This window comes from Salmo trutta, chromosome 28 (assembly GCF_901001165.1).
Source record: "Salmo trutta chromosome 28, fSalTru1.1, whole genome shotgun sequence".
NCBI lineage: Eukaryota > Metazoa > Chordata > Actinopteri > Salmoniformes > Salmonidae > Salmo > Salmo trutta.
Genome location: NC_042984.1, coordinates 36,768,933 through 36,795,529, shown reverse-complemented (window position 1 = coordinate 36,795,529; position 26,597 = coordinate 36,768,933). Strand labels below are relative to the sequence as shown.

General features: G+C 42.4%; 1 protein-coding gene and 2 long non-coding RNA genes across 8 annotated transcripts in view; 1 reads left to right on the top strand and 2 right to left on the bottom strand.

Annotated features, from left to right (window-relative positions):
- The window catches only part of LOC115166133 (IQ motif and SEC7 domain-containing protein 1), a 189,555-nt gene that overhangs the window by 36,482 nt on the left and 126,476 nt on the right, over positions 1-26,597 (bottom strand). Inside the window, exon 1 of one of the 6 annotated variants that reach the window (XM_029719861.1) lies at positions 24,975-25,420. The exons of 4 other annotated variants lie outside the window; for them this stretch is intronic. In XM_029719861.1, coding sequence (XP_029575721.1) covers positions 24,975-25,009 — 35 coding nt within the window. In that variant the 5' untranslated portion in view covers positions 25,010-25,420. Of the gene's footprint in view, positions 1-4,717; positions 4,960-24,974; positions 25,421-26,597 lie in introns of those variants that run through there. One more of the 6 variants, XM_029719863.1, reaches the window with a different exon arrangement.
- Positions 23,001-23,301, bottom strand: LOC115166134 (uncharacterized). The gene is made up of 2 exons (XR_003870277.1): positions 23,176-23,301; positions 23,001-23,096 (listed from the first exon to the last, which is right to left on the bottom strand). It is a non-coding gene; the product is annotated as an uncharacterized LOC115166134 (long non-coding RNA).
- LOC115166135 (uncharacterized) lies at positions 23,036-23,884 on the top strand. Its single transcript, XR_003870278.1, has 3 exons — positions 23,036-23,118; positions 23,443-23,530; positions 23,742-23,884. It is a non-coding gene; the product is annotated as an uncharacterized LOC115166135 (long non-coding RNA).

The window sequence follows — 26,597 nt, the reverse complement described above, 5'->3', positions numbered from 1 at the left end:
CAAAATATATGGGCTGCTTTTCTTCCTTCCGTCTCTCACTGCAGCAAAACAACAATTAGCTTGCATCAATTAACCCTCCTGTTGTGTTCGTTTCATGTTAATTCATTCTGTGTTCCCGGTCCAAAATGACCACCCCATTATAGCCGTGTCTTTTCGACAAGGGTATAAGGCCATCTCCCGTCCTACTCGTGGCAAATCTGACCATGACTCCATTTTGCTCCTCCCCACTGACAAATAAAGACTCCAGAGGGATGTTCCAGTGGTCAGGTCTGTACCACGCTGGTCTGACCAATCAGAATCCATGCTCCAAAACTGTTTTGATCACATGGCAGCCTTGTCTGGAAACTGAAAGAGTATAGTTAAACAATACAAATACAACCTACGCAGATCGATGAATCAATCAATCAAATGTATTTATAAAACCCTTCTTACATCAGCTGATGTCAAAGTGCTGTACAGAAACCCAGCCTAAAACCCCAAACAGCAAGCAATGCAGGTGTAGAAGCATGAAGATGGCGAGACACAAGTATAGGGACAAAGTGGAGGAGCAATTCAGCGGGTCAGATACAAGGTGTATGTGCCAGGGGCTTCTAATTATCACGGATTATAAAAAGAAAGCCAGTCACATTCTGGACAGCAACGCAGCCTTACCGGATGAGTTAACACCCTTTTCTCAAAATTCAAGCAAACTACTCTGAGCTGCCGAGGAGAGCCCCTGATGACAAGGAGGGCTATGCCCTTACGTTCTCCATGGAAGATGTACAGTTGAAGTCAGAAGTATACATACACTTAGGTTGGAGTCATTAAAACTTGTTTTTCAACCACTCCACATATTTCTTGTTAACAAACTATAGTTTAAGACATCTACTTTGTGCATGACAAGTAATTTTTCCAACAATTGTTTACAGACAGATTATTTCACTTATAATTCACTGTATCACAATTCCAGTGGGCCAGAAGTTTACATACACTAAGTTGACTGTGAATTTAATTAAACAGCTTGGAAAATTGCAGAAAATGATGTCATGGCTGTGGATGTATTTCAAGGCCTACCTTCAAACTCAGTGCCTCTTTGCTTGACATCATGAGAAAATCTAAAGAAATCAGCCAAGACTTCAGAAAAAAAATTGTAGACCTCCACAAGTCTGGTTCATCCTTGGGAGCAATTTCCAAATGCCTGAAGGTACCATGTTCATCTGTACAAACAATAGTACGCAAGTATAAACACCATGGGACAACGCAGCCGTCATACCGCTCAGGAAGAAGACGCGTTCTGTCTCCTAGAGATGAACGTACAGTAGAGCGAAAAGTGCAAATCAATCCCAGAACAACAGCAAAGGATCTTGTGAAGATGCTGGAGGAAACGGGTACAAAAGTATCTATATCCACAGTAAAATGAGTCCTATAGCGACATAACCTGAAAGGCCGCTCAGCAAGGAAGAGGCCACTGCTCCAAAACCGCCATAAAAAAGCCAGACTACGGTTTGCAACTGCACATGGGGGACAAAGATCGTACTTTTTGGAGAAATGTCTTCTGGGCTGATGAAACAAAAATAGAACTGTTTGGCAATAATGACCATCTTTATGTTTGGAGGAAAAAGTGGGAGGCTTGCAAGCCGAAGAACACCATCCCAACCGTGAAGCACGAGGATGGCAGCATCATGTTGTGGGGGTGCTTTGCTGCAGGAGAAACTGGTGCACTTCACAAAATAGATGGCATCATGAGGAGGAAAATTATGTGGATATATTGAAGCAACATCTCAAGACATCAGTCAGGAAGTTAAAGCTTGGCTGCAAATGGGTCTTCCAAATAGACAATGACCACAAGCATACTTCCAAAGTTGGAAAAATGGCTTAAGGACAACAAAGTCAAGGTACTGGAGTGGCCATCACAAAGCCCTGACCTCAATCCCATAGAACATTTGTGGGCAGACCTGAAAAAGCGTGTGCGAGCAAGGAGGTCTACAAACCTGACTCAGTTACACCAGCTCTGTCAGGAGGAATGGGCCAAAATTCACCCAACTTATTGTGGGAAGCTTGTGGAAGGCTACCCGAAACGTTTAACCCAAGTTAAACAATTTAAAGGCTATGCTACCAAATACTAATTGAGTGTATCTAAACTTCTGACCCAGGGAATGTGATGAAAGAAATAAAAGCTGAAATAAATCATGCTCTCTACTATTATTCTGACATTTCACATTCTTAAAATAAAGTGATGATCCTAACTGACCTAAGACAGGGAATTTTTACTAGGATTAAATGTCAGGAATTGTGAAAACCTAAGTTTAAATGTATTTGGCTGAGGTGTATTTAAACTTCCGACATCAACTGTATGTAAGTTATTCAAACAGCTAGCTAGCTTTTCAGACATTTTCAATCTCTCTAGCTCAAGCTGTTATCCAAACCTGCTTCGAAATGTCCACTATCATTCCCGTGCTCAAGAAAGGGAAAGTAACTAAGTCGCTCTGGATAAGAGCATCTGCTAAAAGACTAAAATGTAAATGTAACTGAACTGAATGACTATTGACCCGTAGCACTCACTCCCATCATCATGGAGTACTTCGAGAGGCTAGTCAAAGACCACTGTGGTAAACACACTGTCAGGGAAATTAACAATTCACCACCACCTCTACCCAGAGAATGCTGGTACTTGTTTTTTAAATATTTTTTATTAACCTTTATTTAACTAGGCAAGTCAGTTAAGAACAAATTCTTATTTGCAATGAGAATTTAACTGCCTTGGTCAGAGGCAGAACAACAGATTTTTACCTTGTCAGATTTCTACCTAGTAGAATAATGTTTTTTGTCTAATGCTCAGTGATGAAATTCCATTGAAATGGGTCTACTTGTAGGGCACAGCAAGGAGATACGACACATTACTAGGCTCAGATAGAGTATTGCCATTACAGTTAAGAGTATCCCTAATGGTCGGCCATTACATACAGAACTGTGCTCAGATTACCCCCAGTGTGAGTGACCACGGAGAATATAAATACACAGAATGGCAACTGGAGTGCATGACACAGAATTATCCCTAACCACTTGTGCAGGGACAGATATGTTTTCATCGCCCTAATGGCTAAATTAGGATTGGGGTAGAGTAATCGGATCCTAGATCCGTGGTTAAGGGCTTGCCACACAGAGTGCATGACACTTTGATGGGGGTGGGGCCCGCCAGTTACCCATCCCTGGTCCAGAGTGATAGGGCCACCTGCTGGCCAGAGATGTTATTGCAGTACTTTCTGTTATCTTCCTATACTTTTTTATTTATGTATTTAACCTTTATTTAACTAGGCAAGTCAGTTAAGAACAAATTCTTATTTACAATGACGGCCTACCAAAAGGCAAAAGGTCTCCTACAGGGACGGGGGCCTGGGATTAAAAATAAATACAATATAAATATAGGACAAAACACACATCACAACAAGAGAGACAACACAACACTACATGAAGAGACCTAATACAACAACATAGCAAGGCAGTGCATAGAGGCATAGTAAGTGCATAGAGGCATATGTATAAACAGCCACACACACACACACACACACACACACACACACACACACACACACACAGCGACCCTGAGGGAGAGCTGAGCTATGCTCATGAAGTCATAGGACAAGGAGGTCAGGTGTCTCTGTGAACAATGGCGGGAGGAGGGAGGGTGGAATCAAGGAGATAGAGTTATTCAAAGATCCACAGGATGGAATAAGACACTGGCATGCTTTTGCAAGTGAGTTAAGACGGTTAGTGGCGCACCATTCTATTTGAAGCAGTGCATAGAGGCATGTGTGTCCTACGTCATGTTAAGATGGTCAATTGACTTGACTGCTTATAGTTCACAGAATGCTTGATGCTTATTCCATGTTGAATTTAATCAAAACATCAAACACCAAAGCAGTACATGGCAGGCCTACACGGTTACAATTTCTAAACATGATCAAACTGAGTCTCATCGTTTTCTGGTACTGGAAAAATAGAAGTACAGTTGCATTATTACTGTATGTCACAACAATAAAACATCTGCAGTACATTTCAAACATTTCTAATCTACAGGATAAAATGGAGAACTCCCTGACTATCCTTCAGCAGCCAAACACTGTGGAACCCTTAGAACCCAACTACAGCTTTGGGTTCTAAGGGTTGACATCTGCTTCCTGGTCTAACTGCACCATGGTGACCAATCCATCATCAGACAGACTCCCCGTCCGTAAAGCGAAGGCCAAACGTTGTAAGAGACACCTCCTTCGGCTCTCCTTCCTTTGTCTGTTTCCTAAATGGATTTTCAATGGCTTTGATATATCAGAGGGTAAAAACTGTCTGCTTCTGACGGTGCCAGAAATAGATTGAAACCTGATACCTGTCCTCCAAGCACAAACTGTGTGAGTAGAAAAGCTCTTGATATAATAACTGGCCTGTGTTTGTTTTGGGCCATTGACAAGCATGCCGTCTATGCAATCAAATTAGAGACACAAAAGCAAAGTGAAATCGAATGATGCTGTTGATTTGTGCAAATTGACTGTATGGCTCACAACAACAGCTGTTGTCCGTTTAATCTGCTTGCACTATCGGTTAATCGCATCACTGATCAAACAGTCACAAGGTAAAAAAGACAATAATTTTTTTGAAGTATGCCCGTACCATGTAAGTATTACAAGGAGGTTGAAAAGAGTAAGCGAGAAAGAGAGCCCCTTCACATTCCCCCTCACTCACTCACCTTCCAAACCACATCCAGCTAATCACTTCTCCAGACCTTCCCTCTGTGTTGTGTGTCCTGTTCTCTCCCTCTCCTGCTCTCTGGAGCCTGCTCCCTCAGCCCTGGGCTTCTGCTGGAGGTCTGCTAGATCTGCTAACCCACTGTGTGCTCCCCTGCTCTACCCTGGAAGTGACCACAGTGTCTCTGTAGCATCCCAGCCCCCCCGGAAAGAGACACTGGAGCTATTGAGCCCTAGAGGAGCACCTCCCTGTCCGGCCGTCTGCACTGGCGCTGACCATTGTTTGTGTTGGCACAGGGCATAAAGCAAGCCTTTCTCATGCTGCCTGCTGCATCATACATTTTCCATGTTTGATTAGGGGAAAATACAGACAGAGAAAAACAGGGCCTGCCCTGTGGCGAGGCTAGAGGACGTCTCATGCTGTCAAAGACCTGCGCCAAATAATATACTGTATATTACACGGGTTTCTTTAAGAGAAAGAAATTACACACATAAAGTTGACACAGGCAAAGGTTGAGAGTATGAGAGCTGTGCGGAATTACTTTTTAATTTCGCTCTCCTATTTTGTGCTCCTTCTGAAAGTGAGAACACTGATGATATTTCACATTAACGACCTCCTCATTTGGCTGTAGACAGTAGTACAATAATTCATTTCCCATAAAGTTGTTTTTGGAGAAAGCACTTTGTACTAAATGATTAAGGCCAGCTGTAAGGAGCGACTGCAGCCACGGGGCTAGTCAAGATAATGACCGAGAAGGTGATTAGCACTGAGTGACAATCACTTAATGTCGTGCAAAGGATGGGAAGGCTGAGATAAGGAACACTATATCACAGTGATTTAGGATGTACAGTTAGATCTCAACTTGAAGAAAAAGGGAATATGTTCCACACAATATTAACCTTGTCGCCCTGGATAAAAGTGTCTGCTAAATGACAAAAATGTTGAACGTATGAGTGGGGATCCCAAAAGGTGTCCAACAGGCCCTCATATAATGATACTGTAACAAACACTAGAGTAGTACGAAACTAAACTATAGGCTTAAGGACAGGCTTCCATTGGACAGCCAGATAGCTATAGTTTGACCCCTGAAAGCAGTGTGTTGGTGTTCGGGGAAACGGCAATGTCCTCAAAATGTGTTAACTAAAGGAAATCCTGCCCAGTTTCTAGCGTCTTCTCTTTTCCAAAACTCTGCAGATCTGAGTGGAAAACAACCACCAAATCCAGACCCCTATCACAGAACATACCTCTGAAAACTGTCAGCGTAGGCCTATCAGTTTACTGGTGATGGTAACCTGGGACGTTTGCATTTTTTTTTTCCAACTGCAAAGGGACCTGGATCATTAGTATTTAAATATTAACTGAAATGTTTGCTTGAAAGCATCTCAACAATGAAGGGGAAATTAGGATATAAATTATTCATTACTTTTGTCCGTAGCCTCTGCTGAAATTCCTCCATTTGTAAAGCCTTGGGTTTGTCGTAGCTAACAATGGACATAGAATAGGTCACTAGGTAAAACAACATGGAACCAAAGTGTCCTTTGGGGGGGAAAAAACATACTTCATCTGGGCAACTAAGATTTAACCAGTCATACGTTTTATTTTTTCGCTCTCACTAAATGTTTTTTTCCCCCTATGTGAATATGAGCAACTAAGCAAACTTTTCTGCAGGTCACAAGTGTCAAGAAATGTATTCATGTCGACACATTCCAGTGGAACCAGATATCCTGAGTATGCACATTCCATTCATACTTCATTTCCAGCAAGTTCTGGAAGAGTGCAAGTCAGCACATCTACTGTCTCTCCATACTCACAAAAACCCTCCAAGCTGACAGGAAGGATAGCCCTCTTTTTATACGTTTGTGAGAACTGCATGTCAAGACCCGCGCCATGCCACAGGCAGGGAGTGGCAATGTATATAATACATTAATTATAAAAAGTTTTATGTTTCGGCAGCCTCGACGCTTCAGTTTGAGATAGTGCCAAGGTATTTACTAGAAGGGGGATAGTCCTATGTAGGACACATGGATTAATTTACAATTATCAACGACAAAGACCCGACACAGACTAACTTTGTTTCGTGTCCATTAAATCCACTCAGAACCACAATCTCCTGGATCTCATTCGACATCCTATTGAAAGTCAATAGGGATGGAAGCCATTTGTTCGGAACGGAACGAGAAAAACCATACAACATTCACACACCCACAATACATCAACACACAGCTCAGCTCACAACACTCCAACCCCAATTAGGTCCTTCAGAATGAATTACAAAAATTACAGTCATTACGGAGAAATGGATTACAGCCAGAGTGTCAATCTGTCCGCTGTCTCTGCCTTATCCTGGGCAGTGTGATATATGCTCCATAAGGCTTACTGCTTTAATGACGGCATGCACATCCCTGGTCTTGGTGGGCTGCAGAGTCTATTGACCCGTAGCCCCTAAATGACTCATTAGAAGCCCCCAGGCACAGTTCTCCTAGCCTACAGGATAACCCGAGGATAATACTCTGGTCAATTCAATGGTAGCGGGCCTCATCCGCAGTCTGAATGACCCCTGCTCCCGAGTGGCGCAGCATCCGAGACTGCATCACATCCGGCTGTGATTGAGGGTCCCTTAGGGCGGCGCACAATTGGCCCAGCGACGTCCGGGTTTGGCCGGGGTAGGCCTTCATTGTAAATAAAAATGTGTTCTTAACTGACTTGCCTAGTTAAATAAAGGTTAAATTAAACATACATTTTTTTAAAAAACAGACCAGAGTCAAGGGATACACAGCTGTCAATCAACTGGAGGAGTTGAGGGATCAGTTTGGCTCCTTCAACTGGGGTAGAGATGTATAGGTGTGAAGGATTTACAGTGAATTAGTTGAATCATAAGAGACTTTATTATTTTAAATGTACTTACAGTTAAAGTTAGCCTGGTACGAACCATCCTGATCTTGCGAGCTCACATTCTGTAGCGAAACAGAATGTGAGCTCACGAGATCAGGATGGTTCGTACAAGGCTAACTTTAACTGTAAGTACATTTAATATAATCAACCACTCTCTTAAGTTAAAGTGGCTACTACTATAAAACCCAAACTGAATTCGGTCATCAAAGATACGCAGTCATTCTAATCCAATGACCTTCTTCCAAACCTGAGGTGCCACTCGGAAAAAGTAGCTTTTTTCACAAGTCATTCCCACTGTGATACCGCACAAAATGGCACCAGACACTCCTAAATGTAATCTCTGAGTGACATAAACCAACAGGAGCCATTTCAGAGAGTGTTTTCTCTAATGGTGAAGTCTGTTTTCTCACAATGTACAACCTTAGTATCTACTGTGGAAACACAGATTACATGACTTTCTTCATGACACTTTCCCCTTTATCTCCTTGTCCTTGTCAAACGCTTGTTATTCTCCTGTCTTAGATTTCATGTTAGTTTTGAAAGAAAGGATGGGCTGTTCAGACTTAGGTAGAGGCAGTCCAAATCAAAAGGTATTATGTTTGTGCCAAAAGGGATCCGCTTCAACCTTCGGAAGTGTAAGTCCTGTTTTAGATAGGAAGGTCTCCAATTGGAAATACACCTCACACAGTGAAGTTTTAGATTCCTTTTTTTGTAAAAAAAAAAAAAAAGTTAGCAGATAAAAAAAAAAAATCTGAAAACGCCCAAAAACGTATGTTTACTCTCTCCATGGTGATGCTAGCCAGAGCTAAAGGAGAGGAGAAACTAAGCTGGTACACAGACACCACACAGGCACAGCTCAGGTGTGCTTTCACACCGGCCTCCCTGACAGCCAGGATATTACCCTTTCCAATCCACACACGTGTACTATAGACGCATAGCAGAACCACAGAGCTGAGAGACCAGTCTTCACTGCCAGGAGAGCTGAACAGGAGGACCAGTGTGAGGGTGACAAGCCCACTTTATCGGCCCCTAGGTCTGGAGGTTAAGTATGTCAGCATTGACTTGTGCAGTCACAAGGTTAAGTTGTTTTAAGCAGAGGGTTGATCTTGAGGTAAATAATACTTTATAGAGGCAGCAACAGAGTATCCCTGCTCGCTTCACTACACCCTGCTGAATACAGAGCAGAAAACAGTGTTGTGCACTGTCATTTCCAACATCTTTATTTAGGGGAACATTTTATTCAGTGCATAAACATGCAATGGAATGTGGAGAAAACACCTGGGATTCATAACTCTGAATTCTGACTAATGATCCTGAGGGGAATTCTGTGTTTCATTACGATCTCTAGCAGAAAAACAAAACTCAAAAGACAACCCCCCAAAAGACAACAAAACAACAAAGAATGTCTTGATGGGATAGAGCGAGAGAGAGCAAGATCGAGTGAGAGAACGAGGGGCTAGTAAGGGGAGGAAGTACACAATGCGGCATGGAAACAATCCATGCATACAGTACTGTAGTTTTCCCAACCTCCATTCTGCCATATGACTGATGAGAGAGAGAGACCACTCACAGCTCTGTGCGTTTAATTTGCTCTGGTAGACCATCCATTTTGTAAACAGCTCTAATGAGTGCAGATCAGTAGCTCTGAGTGAACGGCGAAAAACAGGCAGGGGTCTGTTATAACCAACACTGCCTCGCTTGCATCCGCAGGAACAATTGAGGAAGAATCGATGTGCAGTCAGAGGGTCCCATCCTGTCTGCTATAGGTTTAATTGAAAATATGCTAATAGGGTGCTGCCGGGTGCTGATCGAGATGAATCACCCTGGAGCTCTGCAGTGAGTCAGAGGGGAGAGCTGGGCTGGCTGGGGAGACATGGCTGCTCTGGTCCATCATAGACAGGACAGGAAGGAAGATCCAGCATAGATAGGACAGGAGGGAATAACAATTGGTCTACAGCAGGGAAACTTTGATAGCGGTGGGGGCCACAAAAAAAAAAACAGAACTCATGAGGGGCTACAGTGTCTCGCAAAGAGAAATGACAGTCCATCGTTACCAAGAAATTAAGGTCAGTCAATCCGGAACATTTCAAGAACTTTGAAAGTTTCTTCAAGTGCAGTCGCAAAAACCATCAAGCGCTATAATGAAAATGGCTCTCATGAGGACCGCCACAGAAATGAAAGACCCAGAGTTCTCTCTCCTTTACAGAGTTCAAGTAACAGACACATCTCAACATCAACTGTTCAGAGGAGACTGTGTGAATCAGGCCTTCATGCACAAATTGATGCAAAGAAAACACTACTAAAGGACACCAATAAGAAGAAGGGACTTGCTTTGGACAAGAAACATGAGCAATGGACATTAGACCAGTGGAAATCTGTCCTTTGGTCTGATGACTTCAAATTTGAGATTTTTGGTTCCAACCGCCGTGTCTATGTGAGACGCAGAGTAGGTGAATGGATGATCTCTGCATGTGTGGTTCCCACCATGAAGCATGGGGGAGGTGGTGTTATGGTGTGGGGGTGCTTTGCTGGTGACAATGTCTGTGATTTATTTAGAATTCAAGGCACACAACCAGCATGGCTACCACAGCATTCTGCAGCGATACGCCATCCCATCTGGTTTGCTCTTAGTGGGACTATGATTTGCTTTTCAACAGGACAATGACCCAACACACCTCCAGGCTGTGTAAGGGCTATTTGACCAAGAAGGAGAGTGAAGGAGTGCTGCATCAGATGACCTGGCCTCCACAATCACCCAACCTCAACCCAATTGAGATGATTTGGGATGAGTTGGACCGCAGAGTGAAGGAAAAACAGCCAAGTGCTCAGCATGTGGGAACTGTTGGAAAAGCATTCAAGGTGAAGCTGGTTGAGAGAATGCCAAGAGTGTGCAAAGCTGTTATCAAGGCAACGGGAGGCTACTTTGAAGAATATTTTGATTTGTTTAACACTTTTTTGGTTACTACATGATTCCATGTGTGTTATTTCATAGTTTTGATGTCTTCACTATTATTCTACAATGTAGAAAATAGTAAAGATAAAGAAAAGCCCTTCAATGAGTAGCTGTGTCCAAACTTTTGACTGGTACTGTAAATACATATACACACAGTGGCAAGAAAGGGTATGTGAACCCTTTGGAATTACCTGGATTCCTAAATAAATGAGTCATACAATTCGATCTGATCTTCATCTTAGTCACAACAATAGACAAACACAGTGTGCTTAAACTAGTAACACAAATTATTGTATTTTTCGTGTCTATATTGAATACATCATTTAAACATTCACAGTGTAGGTTGGAAAAAGTGTGTGAACCCCTAGGCTAATGACTTTTTCAAAAGCTAATTGGAGTCAGGAGTCAGCTAACCTAGAGTCCAATCAATGAGACGAGATTGGAGATGTTGGTTAGAGCTGCCCTGCCCTATAAAAAAACACTATTCACAAGAAGCATTGCCCGATGTGAACCATGCCTCGAACAAAATAGACCTCAGAAGACCTAAGACTAAGAATTGTTGACTTGCATAAAGCTGGAAAAGGTTACAAAAGTATGTCTAAAAGCCTTGATGTTCATCAGTCCACGGTAAGACAAACTGTCTATAAATGGAGAATGTTCAGCGCTGTTGCTACTCTCCCTAGGAGTGGCCGTCCTGCAAAGATGACTGCAAGAGCACAGCGCAGAATGCTCAATGAGGTTAAGAAGAATCCTAGAGTGTCAGCTAGACTTTCATAAATCTCTGGAACATGCTAACATCTCTGTTGACGAGTCTACGATACGTAAAACACTAAACAAGAACGGTGTTCATGGGAAGACACCACGGAAGAAGCCACTGCTGTCTGAAATTTGCAGGCAGCGCTTCTGGCAAAATATTCTGTGGACAGATTGAACTAAAGTTCAGTTGTTTGGAAGGAACACAACACTATGCGTGGAGAAAAAAAGGCACAGCACACCAACATCAAAACCTCATCCCAACTGTAAAGTATGGTGGAGGGAGCATCATGGTTTGGGGCTGCTTTGCCTCCTCAGGGCCTGGACGGCTTGCTATCATCGACAGAAAAATGAATTCCCAAGTTTATCAATACATTTTGCAGGAGAATGTAAGGCTATCTGTCCGCCAATTGAAGCTCAACAGAAGTTGGGTGATACAACAGGACAACGACCCAAAATACAGAAGTAAATCAACAACAGAAATGTTTCAACAGAATAAAATACACCTTCTGGAGTGGCCCAGTCAGAGTCCTGACCTCAACCCGATTTAAAATGCTGTAGCATGACCGAGAGCTGTTCACACCAGACATCCAAAGAATATTGCTGAACTGAAACAGTTTTGTAAAATTCCTCCTGACCGTTGTACAGGTCTGATCAGCAACTACAGGAAAAAGTTTGGTTGAGTTTATTGCTGCCAAAGGAGGGTCAACCAGTTATTAAATCCAAGGGTTCACATACTTTTCCCACCCTACACTGTGAATGTTTACACGGTGTGTTCAATAAAGACATGAATTGTTTGTGTGCTATGAGTTTAAGAAGACTGTGTTTGTCTATTGTTGTGACTTAGATGAAGATCAGATCAAATTTTATGACCAATTCATGCAGAAATCCAGGAAATTCCAAAAGTTCATATACTTTTTTCTTGCCACTGTATATCTCATTTATTTTTGGGGGGTGAAATTGGTCCACCAGCCTGCAAAAGGGGTGGGGGGGGGCAGTTGCCTGCCGGCCACCAGTTGCCCATATCTGGTCTACAGAGAGACAGAGAGCAAAGGACAGAATAGCCACAGATCTACAGGGCCAAACATATCCCCACAAACCATCTCTGTTCCGACAAGAACACACACTTATGTTAAATAAAACATATGCACATACACACAAAACTTCTCTATCTTTTTCTCCCCTTCTCTTCTCTACCTCCAGGGGACATGCATCAGCGTGACCATGACATCAGACTACAGAGCAGAGAAGTGGAGCCGGCACTCCGGCGTACCGTTCGATCCATTGACATGGCAGCCTCTGCTCTCAGCTGCAGCTCTGGATCCATTGTCTGCATCCCTCCTCACTGCCACACACTGACTTAGTCAGCACAACAACACCACTTATACCCCCACTACTGCAGCCAGGTAGGTACTGCAAGCAACCATCAAACACACACTGACAGCAACAGACAGACACCATACATGTGCCCACCTACCTGAGCCTTCATATATCTGCCACCTCTGTGTCGAGGAGACAGAGACAGAGAGAGTTCAGGTGGAGCTGAGAGCCCCTGCACTATAAGGCAGGCTCGTTGATCTACGTAGAGCTGAGATCGATAAACAGGCTGCTAGGCTAGCAGAGGAGAGGTGGATAGAGCTGGGATATAGTGCTGTAGTGTAGGCTGCCTGGGGTTAAGAGACATGGAGCACCAGGCAGGAACCTCTATCGGACTGATTTATTCTTTAGTCATCAGCACATTCCTTTGAATGTCAATGAAAAGGAGAGTCTTTCCCTGCGCCCTCCCCCTAACCGCGCGCGCGCTCTCTCTCTCTCTCTCTCTCTCTCTCTCTCTCTCTCTCTCTCTCTCTCTCTCTCTCTCTCTCTCTCTCTCTCTCTCTCTCTCTCTCTCTCTCTCTCTCTCTCTCTCTCTCTCTCTCTCTCCTCTCTCTCTCTCTCTCTCTCTCTCTCTCTCTCTCTCTCTCTCTCTCTCTCTCTCTCTCTCTCTCTCTCTCTCTCTCTCTCTCTCTCTCTCTCTCTCTCTCTCTCTCTCTCTCTCTCTCTCTCTCTCTCTCTCTCTCTCTCTCTCTCTCTCTCTCTCTCTCTCTCTCTCTCTCTCTCTCTCTCTCTCTCTCTCTCTCTCTCTCTCTCTCTCTCTCTCTCTCTCTCTCTCTCTCTCTCTCTCTCTCAGCTGCTCTGTCAATCTTGCCTTCTCTCTCTTTCTCTGTCTACTTTCATACCACAATCTTTCTCTCATACACTCAACTGTTATCTCTCTACCCCTTCATCCCTCTCTCTCTTTCAGTGCATTTATTCAGCTGTTGCGTTGATCTCGGGCACATTGGGGACGTGTCTGTCCAGAATCAGTTTGTTGCAACGGCTGCAAGGTCACCACACCTGTTTCCATGCCTCTCTCGCTCTCTTTCTCCACTACACATGACAGGACAAGAGGGGAAATCTGAGCTTTGTCAGACAACACTCTGAAACAACTGTATTATACATTTATACTGACTGAATCTGGACTGATTCCTCGTACTAAATAATGTATTGCAATCTAGATTGGCTTGTAATAAGAATTATATTTCGATCTTAATAACTGATTTGACTCAAACCACTTCTGTAGCGTATGAATGGAGAGGAAAAACTCCCTGCATGCGATTGTATAATCTGAAACGGAAACCATGGTAATCGCTAGCGGAAAACGCTGTCAGTATCATCAGGCTTCCAGGAAACCTCCTCCTCCCTCTCTTTCCTCTGGGCCTTGTGTCCTGTACAGGCCTCACTAAAGCTCCCTAGCCCAGTCCTCTGGCTCTACGTTGGGCCAGAGATCACAACACTGTGTCTGTCAGCACCTTGTGGAACACAATAGAAAACAGCTCTCTCCATGGAAGGCTCCGTTAGTCCAGATTCAAGTTACCACAGGATTCACCTATTGTAAAATAGCTGTTCTGTAAAATGTTTTTTTTTTTTTGTATTTGTATGAAGTAATCTTGGAAATGCAGAACCAAATGTTGCGTAACTGCGTCAGCTACTAGACACATGTTATGTACGTCTGTCCACGAGAGATTAGGATATATCAATCAATCAATCAATCAATCAATCAAATGGCTCTAATCAACTCATCTATGTCAATTTCAACCCAGCATTAACCTGGATCTAGTACATCATATTCATATCATATTTCTTCCAGCACAGCTGCCTTATAGTATAATGCTGCGGTTTTTCTCTTTCTGCTCCCAGCAGGCAACCCCCATTATCTCTGAACAATAATAAGTAAATGTTACTTATAGATCTCTATAGAGACAAGCAGTAATCAGATGGAGGAACCGCTGGAGAGACGCCCGGTAGAGAGAGAGAGAGAGAAGAGAGAAGAGAGAAGAGAGAGAGAGAGAGAGAGAGAGAGAGAGAGCAAGAGAGAGAGACAGAGGGATAGGGGAGATGAGAGAGCTGAAGAATACTCTGAATACTCCTAACAAACATCTCTTATTTCTCTGTCCTCCAATGGTTAACAGTGGAGTACTTGTCCAGTTGTTTGTTAGGGTAAAGACATCCCACATCCTTTCATTTCTCAGGTCTCTGCCCTTGGGGAGTTCACAGTGGCATACTTGTCATCTCGTTTGTTTTGTCTGGGGGGGTTAGTTAGTTTATCTGTCTTGTCAGTTAGCCAAGACAGATAAAGGGCTGTGCATCTCTCCTTCACTTACTACAACAAAACACTAAAGCAACTGTTTGGGTGGAGACTTCAGAGATACTGTATGAAGGGGACTCGGTTTGGGAATATTTTAAGCTGTGGATGGGGGCTCCTGTCCTCACCAACAGATGGAGCCAGTGCACAGCAATGCAGTACCAAAACCATTCTGTGATTTAATTTGACAAGCGAGTGAGTGAAAATAGCAACTGCACTTAATGAAGGAGAATGTGAGCGAGAAAGAGAAGATGGAGAAAATATATAGTGTGTTTGGGGATGAGCAGGAGTGAGCGGAGGAATAAGATTCTCTCTCAGGGGAGCTCATTTGGGGAGGAGGGTGAAGCTGACAGTAACCGTACTGTATAGAGAGAAACGGTTTGATCTCCAAGTCCAATACCAGGACAGGGGAATGAGAGACAGAATGACATGTTTCTGAGCCAATTACAGTCTCCGACTGAAATATTTGGCAGTGAATCCCACTACAGTTGTTATAGATCTTTCTTTAGTGTCATTTTGATGACAGAGAGCAATGATGGAGTAAGTCCCCATTAAACTTAACTAAGATGACAGAAAAATCCATAACATACCCATTTTCCTATGGAATACTCTATCCTTGAGAAAAATATCTACAGAGTAAAGAAAATAACCACTGCGAAAACATGTTGAAATACATGTAAAAGCCTCACTGTGTCAAGACTGCTTTGCTGAAAATGTGAATGACCGTCATTGAGAAAAGCCCTTCCACGGTGAGGACAGAAGGCAGGTGGTCTCTGGGGACGTGTGCACGTGAGCAGTGCACGCTCATCATCAAACGCTGATGGAACTACGGCACACAGTTGTCACGGTAACAGAAAAGGCTGACAGAATAAGTACTTCCTAATAATTGTCAAAGAAGGATTTAGGCCTAAAGGCCAAATCAAATGAAACGCAAACGAGCATTGCTTCGCATAGACGTGAGAAAAATAGACTTGCTTTCTAATTTGAAGCGCATGCCGCTTTTGACGGCGCGTCTGTTTTCTGTCATTCACTACCGTGCATTCTAATTCCAGCGTGTACACGCTCGTTTGCTTGTTTGTTTGATTTGGCCTTAACGCACAAAATGCCCTAGAAGGTTAAACAGTACACTTCAATTATTATTTACATGCTACAGTCCCAACACTGTAATTTCTCAGAGGCAGGTACTAATTTAAAGATGTGGGGATCCATCCATGGAGATCAAACAGTAGGCTTTGAAACCATGCTTGTCAACTGATTATACTCACTAGTGTAGCGTTAGGGTTAGTTCATGCCCAAAATTATAAATACCACAACTTGTATGTATTTGTATTTATAATGGATCCCCATTCGCTGCTGCCAAAGCAGCAGCTACTCTTCCTGGGGTCCAGCAAAATGAAGGCAGTTAATACAATTTGAAAAACATTACAATACATTCACAAATTTCACAACATACTGTGTGCCGTCAGGTCCCTACTCCACCACGACCACATATCTACAGTACTAAACCCATGTGTATGTATAGTGCATATGTTATAGTGTGTGTGTGTCTGTGTGTCTGCGCGCATGTGCCAATGTTTGTGTTGCTTCACAGTCCCCGCTTTTCCATAAGGTATTTTTTTCTGATTTTTAAATGTAATTTTACTGCTTGCGTCAGTTACTTGATGTGGAATAGAGGTCCATGTAGTCATGCCTCTATGTATTAATGTGTGCCTCCCATAGTCTGTTCTGTGTGCCAGTAGTTTAGTCAGACAGCTCGGTGCATTCAACATGTCAATACCTCTCATTAATAAAAGTAGTGATGAAGTCAATCTCTCCTCCACTTTCAGCCAGGAGAGATTGACATGCATATTATTAATATCAGCTCTCTGTGTACATCCAATGGCCAGCCATGCTGCCCTGGCACCTGACCACAAAAAAAGTTTGATGAATTAGTACAGTATTCTACATCAATAGGTACAGGATAAAAAGCTACTGAATACTTCAACAGGGCAATCAATAGTTATAGTCTCAGAGGATCGTACTAGGTCTAATAAAAATGTAATTTGCCAATTCTATGAGTGAATGTGGCGTAATAATGATGATCCATTCAGTTATTAGACGCCCTCCAACACGTGGACTATACATCTATTAGCACAGGATCCATCATCAACCTGCGCTGAAGAATCTTGGCCTATGAATTTGTAATGCTTCAGCTTTAACCCAAGGACCTGGGTAATTCATCTACTGTTCTCCTGTACAATCTCTCAGACAGACACAGAGCTGAAAGCACTCCAGTGGCCTGTCGAGCTATTTTATAATATTTCTCTGTCTTCCCCCATTTCTCTGTCTCACTCACTCACACACATACACATACACAAAACATTAAGAACACCTTCCAAAATTTGGTTGCTGGCCCATGTTGACTCCAAATCAATTCAAGCTTTATTTATACAGCACATTTCAGATGTGGAATGCAACAATGTGCTTTACAGGAAAAACAAATCGAAAACAATGAAAATAAAAGCTGAAATATTTACTACACAGCAATCACCATATAAAAAATTATGAATAACACATACTGAACATCTAAAAAGCCCCCTAAGAAAAAGCAAAGCTAAACATATGTGTTTTATGATCTCCTTTTAAATATGTCCACAGTTTCGGCACCCCTCAGGTTCTCTGGCAGGCTATTCCAGAGGCTGGGGGCAAAACTAAAGGCTGCCTTTCCATGTCTCTTGGTCCTAGGCTTTGGGATAGTTAAAAGGCCAGTGCCAAAGGACCTGAGAAACCTACTTAAAAGCATGTGACATGTAATAGGGAGCACAATTGTAAGTTGATTTATAAACCAATAGAATATTTTTAAAATGAATTCTAAAACTCACAGGCAGCCAGAGCAGAGACCTTAAAACCTATGTAATGTGTGCTCTCCGTCTGGTCTTGGTTAGTACCCATGCTGCAGCATTCTCTATGTTTTGCAGTTGACCAATGGTTTTCTTGGGAAGACCAGACAGTGGAGAGCATCAAGCCTGCTTGTAATAAAATAAATCAGCCTGAGAGAGAATCTGCCGCACCTTGGAAATGTTCCTCAGGTGGTAAAAAGCGATTTGTCACATTCCTAATGTGTGATTCGAAATTTTGTTCAGAATCTAAAATAACACCTAGGTTTTTTATCTTTATTACCCATGAATTAAAATGTGCAGCTAGATTCTCTCTCTGTGCTTTGGCTCCAACAATAAGTACCTTGGTCTTGTCTTGATTTAGCTGGAAGAAGTTGTGAGCCAAGAATTTAAATCACTAATTCAGTCCAATAATGTATCTGTGGAGCTAAAATCCTCTGGTGACACAGAAATTAAAAGTTGGGTATCGTCTACGTAGTAGTGAAAATCAATGCTGTGCTTTCTGATGATGCTGCCAATGCATAACATATATAAAAACTGAACAGTACTGGACCCAAAATCGAACCTTGTGGAACGTCACGTAATATGTCTTTTCTATAAGTTATGTTCACCTAGGCTGACAAAAAAAAAACTATTGACCAGTTAAATAGTTCCTAAACCAACTTAGAACTGGATCAGAGAGGCCAACCCACCTCTCCAGTCTGTCCAGAAGGACATCATGGTCAACATTGTAGAATGCAGCACTTAAATCTTAGAGTACAAGGACAGAGAGCTGTTTGGCATCTGTGTTGGCTCTAAGACAATTTACCAGATTAACTAAGGCTGTCTCTGGGCTGTGTTGGGCACAAAAAACAGATTCAATTTTTTTTTTTTTTTATACAGTTGGCACTTAAAAAATAATTTAGCTGATTGAACACCAATTTCTCCAGAATTTTGCGTACGAATGGAAGGTTGGAGATTGGCCAAAAATTGCTAAGAGCTGAAAAATCTAGATAACTTCTCTTCTTACCCCAGTTGTGTCAAATTGGCTGGATGTCCATTGGGTGGTGGACCATTCTTGATACACACGGGAAAATGTTGAGTGTGAAAAACCAAGCAGCATTGCAATTCTTAACACAAACCGGTGTGCCTGGCACCTACTACCATACCCTGTTCAAAAGCACATACGTCTTTTGTATTGTCCACTCAACCTCTGAATGGCATACATACACAATCCAGGTCTCAACTGTCTTAAGGCTTTCTAAAAATCCTTCTTTAACCTGTCATCTACACTGATTGAAGTGGATTTAACAAGTGACATCAATAAGTGATCATAGCTTTCACCTGGATTCACCTGGTCAGTCTATGTCATGGACAGAGCAGGTGTTTTGTACACTCAGTGTATAGCGTTTTGGAATGAAACTCTTCATGTGCTCCTACTTTGTACAGACCTTGCACACAAACAAACACACACACAAACAAATATGTCCCGTGTAGCTCAGTTGGTAGAGCATGGTGTTTGCAACGCCAGGGTTGTGGGTTCGATTCCCACGGGGGACCAGTACGGGAAAAAATTATGAAATGTATGCATTCACTACTGTAAGTCGCTCTGGATAAGAGCGTCTGCTAAATGACTAAAATGTAAATACCTCCTCACTCACATCATATCATTCAAAGACAGACAACGATATAAAGAAGATGGCAACCTTGTGATTCTGCAGTAGAGCTAAATTGGTAGCTAATTCTGGCTAGAGGTAGTGGCACCGTACTCTTTGTGTGTGTGTGTGTGTGTGTGTGTGTGTGTGTGTGTGTGTGTGTGTGTGTGTGTGTGTGTGTGTGTGTACGCACGTGTGGCATAAACCATATGGTGCAGTGTGTGTGAGCGCTGCAGTGCAGCAACATGAGCTCATCTATTCTCTCCTATCGTCCCCACCCCCTCCTCTCCTCTCTCATCATTACATAAGTTAATGCAGCACGCTCCCTCATTACCCACCAGGCAGCCACAGAGACGAGATGCTAAGGAATATGACATCAAAAGTAAGAGAACACAAGGGCTGCTAGAGAAAGATGCAGAAGAAGAGACGGAGGCAGTGCCTGCCTTTGAGCTACAGCAGTTACAGCTACACTGATCATGTAAATAGAAGTATATGCCGGAGTCAATGTACATTGTGGCATTTCTTAGTGTATTCTGGTCATCAACACTAGGATACTGTGCTGAAAATTAAAGTGAAAGAATGGGGAAGGTGTGAAAGAGCGTAGCTTCACTGCCGTAGCAAAACAACTTCTAATGTAGTGTGCCTACCACAAGAGATTTCAACAACTGAGACGCTCTTAACCCAATAACTCTATCAGTACTCATTAGTTCGGGGTAAACCCAATTGAATTCAATCACTTTTTGACAGCAGCCCTTTTGTTTTAAACAAGAAGTGGTCAGAAAGTGGCCCTGAATGCCAAAACATTCAGATCAAAGTTGACCCATTTTGCATATACCCCACCCTACCATGTCTTCATCATGGGAAATGAACGGTTGAGTTGGATATCATTTAAAAGCTTACAAACAGGGTTGTCAAACTATTTCACAACATGCTCTTGAACACAGGGTGGGTGACGTTGCGATCATTGAAATATACTTCATAGAATGGGCCTATCACTTCTGGCTCAGTTGGTAGAGCATGGTGTTTGCAACGCCAGCATTGTGTGTGCAACGCCAGGGTTGTGGGTTCGATTCTCACGGGGGGCCAGTACAAAAACAAAATGCATGAAATGAATGTATTCACTACTGTAAGTCGCTCTGGATAAGAGCGTCAGCTAAATGACTAAAATGTAAATGTAAATGCAAACCACTGCAATTTATCTGGTACACCATTGAAATGTAAATTGAAATTTTACACTACATTTGTTGTTGCTGTAGTGGGGACAGTAACATTAGTAATCTCTAAAAATGTTACTTTTAGGAAAATATTTTTTATAGATTGACAATTTAAAAGTATGCATTAAGGTGTTTGTAATAGAATAAATGTGGCAAAAATGAATGTAGACATTAATAAATGCATTCCAAAAATGTTTTACAACGGTGTGGGAGTGCCAAGATGGAGGCACGGTGGCTTCAACACAGTGCCCTCTATCAGTCATCTAGTGTATAAATAAATCATTGATCACAACACATGACCAACTGCAGTGCACAAGGACCATTCTAAGAATTGATGTTCAGCAATCACAGAAAGGGCTATACTTTTATGCATTCAGTGTTCAAGGTGCAGTCTACCTTCTGGGAGTAACACGTTTAAATTATTGAGATGTGGACACTCACTCCAACATTCAATAGAGATAAAGAACTGCATACACACACATAGCCAACAGTAAAGGGACTTACTGTTGTCACACAAGAAAACATCTAGAGGATACAAATGAATACTGTGTAATTTCCAATTGAATACGCTCACTTTGGGTGCAAAATCAATCATGAACACAGGTGAGTAAACTTGTGAATTTGGACCTAAAGCAACTGTGTGTGTGTGTGTGTGTGTGTGTGTGTGTGTGTGTGTGTGTGTGTGTGTGTGTGTGTGTTCTGAACTTGTGAGAATGACGCACTACTTTCAACATGATCAATCCATACTTCAACAAATACAAATATCAAACTGTTCAATACTGTTGGCTGGAAAACAACCACGCTTCAAAATGGCAACAACTGCTCATTACCATCTCCCTCAAATGGCATTTCTGACCAAAATGATTTCCCCAGACATGTCTAAGCTGTTCCACACCAGAAGTGAACTCACCACAGTGGGACTACACGTCATATTACAGCTATTCCATTACACACGTCTGTCTCCTCTCGGCCCAGAAAACATCTCTCAACATACACCCAGCCTACCAACACAGGGACCAAACGTGCAAAATCCGGAGTCTCACTTCTCTGGGCCCAGATGAAGGTCAAGATGCTGTTGTTTGTCAAGATGTCCAGTTTAAGTCAGAACAGCTTCAGACCAGTTCCACATTCTGGCCTGTACTTCCCACTGGGCTGGGTTAGTCCATTTGCTCTTCCTAGAGTCTATCCTGAGGCACGGTTGTGTCACAACAACCCCGATTTCAGCCTATTCCCCCCCAGTGTCGACACAAACAGAGTTACAGACACTGACATGGACACAACGACTGACACAGACACAGTTGGAGATGCAGGAAGTGTATGAGACAACAGTAGACTCCACTGGCTTTAACATTCAGATGAAACCCAACAGCCTCTTGTTTTTCCCTCTGGATTGGGGACGGGATGCAGGAGCGTTCGGCACCAGAGACGCTATCCAGACACACACGCACAGTAAATAAGTCATGGCTGCTGTGATCCACTCCACTCGCTGCCCTGGAGTTAGGATCAGATCAGGTTGCTTTGCTTCTAATGTGTCATTTCAGCCGCTCTCACTGTCAGACAGACCATTGTTTTCAACAAGTCCCTCAAAAGCCTCTTCACTTCAGACAGTCTAGTAAGCCTTTCTTGCAAAACAACATTTTGTTCCTGCCAGAGACTAACTCCACTTGAACGAGACACCTGTGAAAGCTTCAGAGTCTGAGATTTTATCAGAGGAGACAACTCCGGGAGGAGGCTGGAGAAAAGTGGAGAAAACATGAGTTCAAAATGAAAACTTTTCAGAAGCACAGTGTGTTTTGAAGAGACAGGAATTTAACTCCTGGGTCAGTCCATGTCTTGTGAGGGAGAGATAACAGTTTATTTAAATCAGCCCAACTGGGTTCAGAAGATGGATGGCTCAGAAAAACACAAATGTGCAAAGTCAGGAAGAAGTAAATAGAATAAGCCAATCACAGCATCACAACACTAGCCTATTAAAGGTCCAATGCAGCCCTTTTTATCTCAATATAAAATCATTTCTGGGTAACAATTAGGTACCTTACTGTGATTATTTTTGACCCTTTTAATTGTAAACAAACAAAATAGCTCTTAGCAAAGAGCAATTTCTCAAGCAAGAATTTACTAGGATTGTCTGGGAGTGGTCTGAGTGGGGAGGGGAAAACAGAACATTTGCTGTTATTGGCAGAGAAATTTGGAACTCTTATTGGTCTTAACTAAATTAGCCATGGCTACGGATACAGAGTTTTCGCCAACGCCCGCCCCTCTGGATCATGTTCTGCTCATGTGTTATTTTAAGCACACTTTTTTTTTTCTAACGTAGCTGCTGCTCACACTCACTTCACTCACCCTCTTCTGGGCCATGATGATGTAGCCTAGGCCTGTCTCTGCCTCATATTTCTGAACAACGGAAGAAAAAAAAGTAAGCATGCGGCGATGTGAATGATCATTCCAAAACATATGTTATGAAGGCTACAACCTTCTCTGTCTGTTGTCACGGATATTGCAGTTGCACAAACAGGACGCAGTCAAAACTCTTTGGAGAAAGAAAAACTAATCAGCGTTGGCTAATCTTTATAGTTGCTGCCATATTGTAGTTCCTCAACAACAAAAAAGGAACAGTACTTAACTGCCTGTCTGCTTCCTGCGCAGCTTAGCCAATGTTTGCAATGATGGTGAAAAAACAACAACATTAAATTGCTAATAAGACTGTGTGTCTGTCTTGCTGCGTTCCGCCTCCGGGCAGCCAAACGTTCTAGGCAGCCGAGGGTGTTTCCGGACCGATGAAAAGTCTGAGAATGGGCGAGATCGTTATGCCATTATATGCTGATATCGTGAGTAAATAGCTGCATGCAACTCAGCAGTTTAGAAGAACATGAAATCGCTAGATTGCCTGTTTGTGTCGTGCTTATGTTCGCAATACTGACAACAAAGTTTGTACGAACATGCTAATAATGTATTTTGTGTAAAACATGTAAATAGCTGCATTATGCTTACTGAGGCATGCAATGCAATAGTTTGAACAGTTTTGTGTACAACATGAAGTTTGTAGGCTACACCAGTGACCAGACAAAGGCGATCAAGCAGGGAAATGCGGCGGGAGCTGCAGCAGCACACTCAGCACAGCAGCTAACATTGAGTGGCTGCTGCCAACATACTGACTCAACTCCAGTCACTTTAATAATGGAAAAATGTATGTAATAAATGTATCACTAGCCACTTTAAACAATGCCACTTCATATAATGTATACATACGCTACATTACTCATCTCATATGTATATACTGTACTCTATACCATCCACTGCATCTTGCCTATGCCGTTCTATACCATCACTCATTCATATATTTTTTTTTATGTACATATTCTTATTCATTCCTTTACACTTGTGTGTATAAGGTAATTGTTGTGAAATTGTTAGGTTAGATTACTCGTTGGATATTACTGTATTGTCAGAACCAGAAGCACAAGCATTTCGCTACACTCGCATTAACATCTGCTAACCATGTGTATGTGACAAATAACATTTAATTTGATTTGAGCTACTTAGGCAGCGGAGTGGGCACGCAGCTACGTAAAAAAAACAAAAAAACTTTACACGCGCAGAAATATCCAGATTTTTAGCCTGGCCAAATTGGGATACAGAAACTCTGTGTCCGTAGCCACTCCGTAACCAGGCAGGCCAAAACTCCATTCTACTAAAACAGGCTGACATTTCATGTTGTCTTATCAAGCAACTCTTACACAAAAAGGCCATTATCATTTATTCCAACCTCATAGTGTGGAAATTTATATAAAGTACAGGGAAATAAAGTTTTTCCCTGCACTGGGCCTTTAAAAATAAGATTTTTTAAAATGTATTTAGACCCAGATCATGTTATTCTAACACTTTGTTCTAGGGACATTTGGGTTCATTCAGGAACAGATTGCTTCTTTGAATAAAATGTCCTCTCATATTCCAATTTACCCCAAAGGACTACCTGAGACGAGCCCTCCTCCTCTGCATTGCCTCTAAGTTTTTAACATATCTTCATTTCCAATGAATGATTGGGTTACTATGGGTATGTAATGCAAAATCTAGGACACGTTGCATTGCTGCCACTCCTACTGTCTATGTGTGGATTTAACCTAACACTGATGATGATGCACTTCCAGGGTATTGAATATGTAATATTTCTCCAGAAGTGCTTCCCTCTCTCTGGGGCCAGTCAGAAATGAACCAACGCTAGCGGTCTTTTACCAGACCAGGCAGTAGGAGTCATTACAGATAATCTCCTACCTTATTGTTCGGCTTGAAATGCAGTACTTCCACATCACATTCCACGCGGCGGTGACATCACTGCAGACACCAGACACGCAGGGGAAAAAATGTGCAGCATGGAACACGCAGGGAGCAAGTTTCAAATGTCCCAAACGCACCCAAACTGTAGCAACTCCCCCTATAACAGTCAGTGGTGAGACACACTGTACCAACTCCCATATACTAGACCACAAATTACACCCCGCATCCTTTACTTTCCATAGAAAAACACAATTCTTTCTCTTCTGGCTCCAGTTTCTTCAGCTGCGCCTTTTAGAAGTTCCCTGTCCCAGTTTATCCTGCCCGAGTCCACACTCAGAAAGTTGCTAGACAAGCAAGTTTGCCTGATGACCAAGTTAGGTAAAGGCTCAGTACAGTATGTCTAGGCTAACAGATTAAAATCGCCCCTCCTCGTAACAAAGGCTCTCCAACCACACAACTACTACACAACCCCTCCCTCTCTCCTTTCTTTGAGGACCACCCCTTCTTTTTCCTTCCTTACAAATGCACCCTAACCCATCTGGATGGGACTGCCTGTGATAGCCACTGGCGGTGGGCAAGGCATGCCTGTGTGCTGTGCTGTGCCGTGTACGTGTATGTGCCTGTGGTAATACATGGGCCCATACCCAAGAACGACAGAGCTCTCAATGGGAAGGCCAAAGAGGGGGAGGGTTAGCCCCAGTTCAGCAGCTGGGAGAGGCTGTTTTGAGTTACTACAGCGGCCTTGCTTTAACAACACAGCTACTAAAGCCGTGGAACTCAATGTAACCATGTTACCGTAAACCCTTTGCTGGTGTTTCGAGTTACGCCCCATGACTACATCTTTCCAGTGACTCTGAGGAATTAGGAGCATAATGAAGTCTTTTAGACCAAGCATAAATTACTTGGCTTCTATAACAGGTTTTGATAATGGAATAAAAAAAACAACAGCACTGTAATGCTAAATATTTTCCAAGAAACTAGTGTTTGGAGAGAGAAAATGACTCAAGTAAAAGGAAAATCCCCCAGTAAAATACTACTTGAGTAAAAGTCTAAAAGTATCTGGTTTTAAATGTACTTAAGTCGTGATGGGAAAATGATTAAGTAAAAGTTAAAGTAAATGCTATACATCAAATCCCTTATATTAAGTAAATCATACGGCACGATTTTCTGGTTTTTAAAATGTACGTATAGACAGTGGCACACTCCAACACATAATTTACAAACACAGTATTTGTGTTTAGTGAATCCGCCAGATCAGAGGCAGTAGGCATGAATTGGACCATATTGCTGTCATGCCAGACCATTCAAAATGTAACGAGTACTTTTGGGAGTCAGGAAAAATGTATGGCAGTAAAATAGTAAAAAGTAGTCAAATATAAATAGTAAAGTACAGATAACCCAACCAAAAAACTACGTATTTTTACTTAGTTACTTTACACCACGGGATCAACTCAACACACTATGACATTTGTACCTACAGCTTATGGGGATTCACAGCAATATAAAATGGCAGGAGGCACAATTTTCAGGGTATAAAAACTGCTATGTAATGCATTAATAATGCATTATGGACATGTCCTCGTTGCTTCTGAAATACTAATGACCTAAGTGTGCATGGTT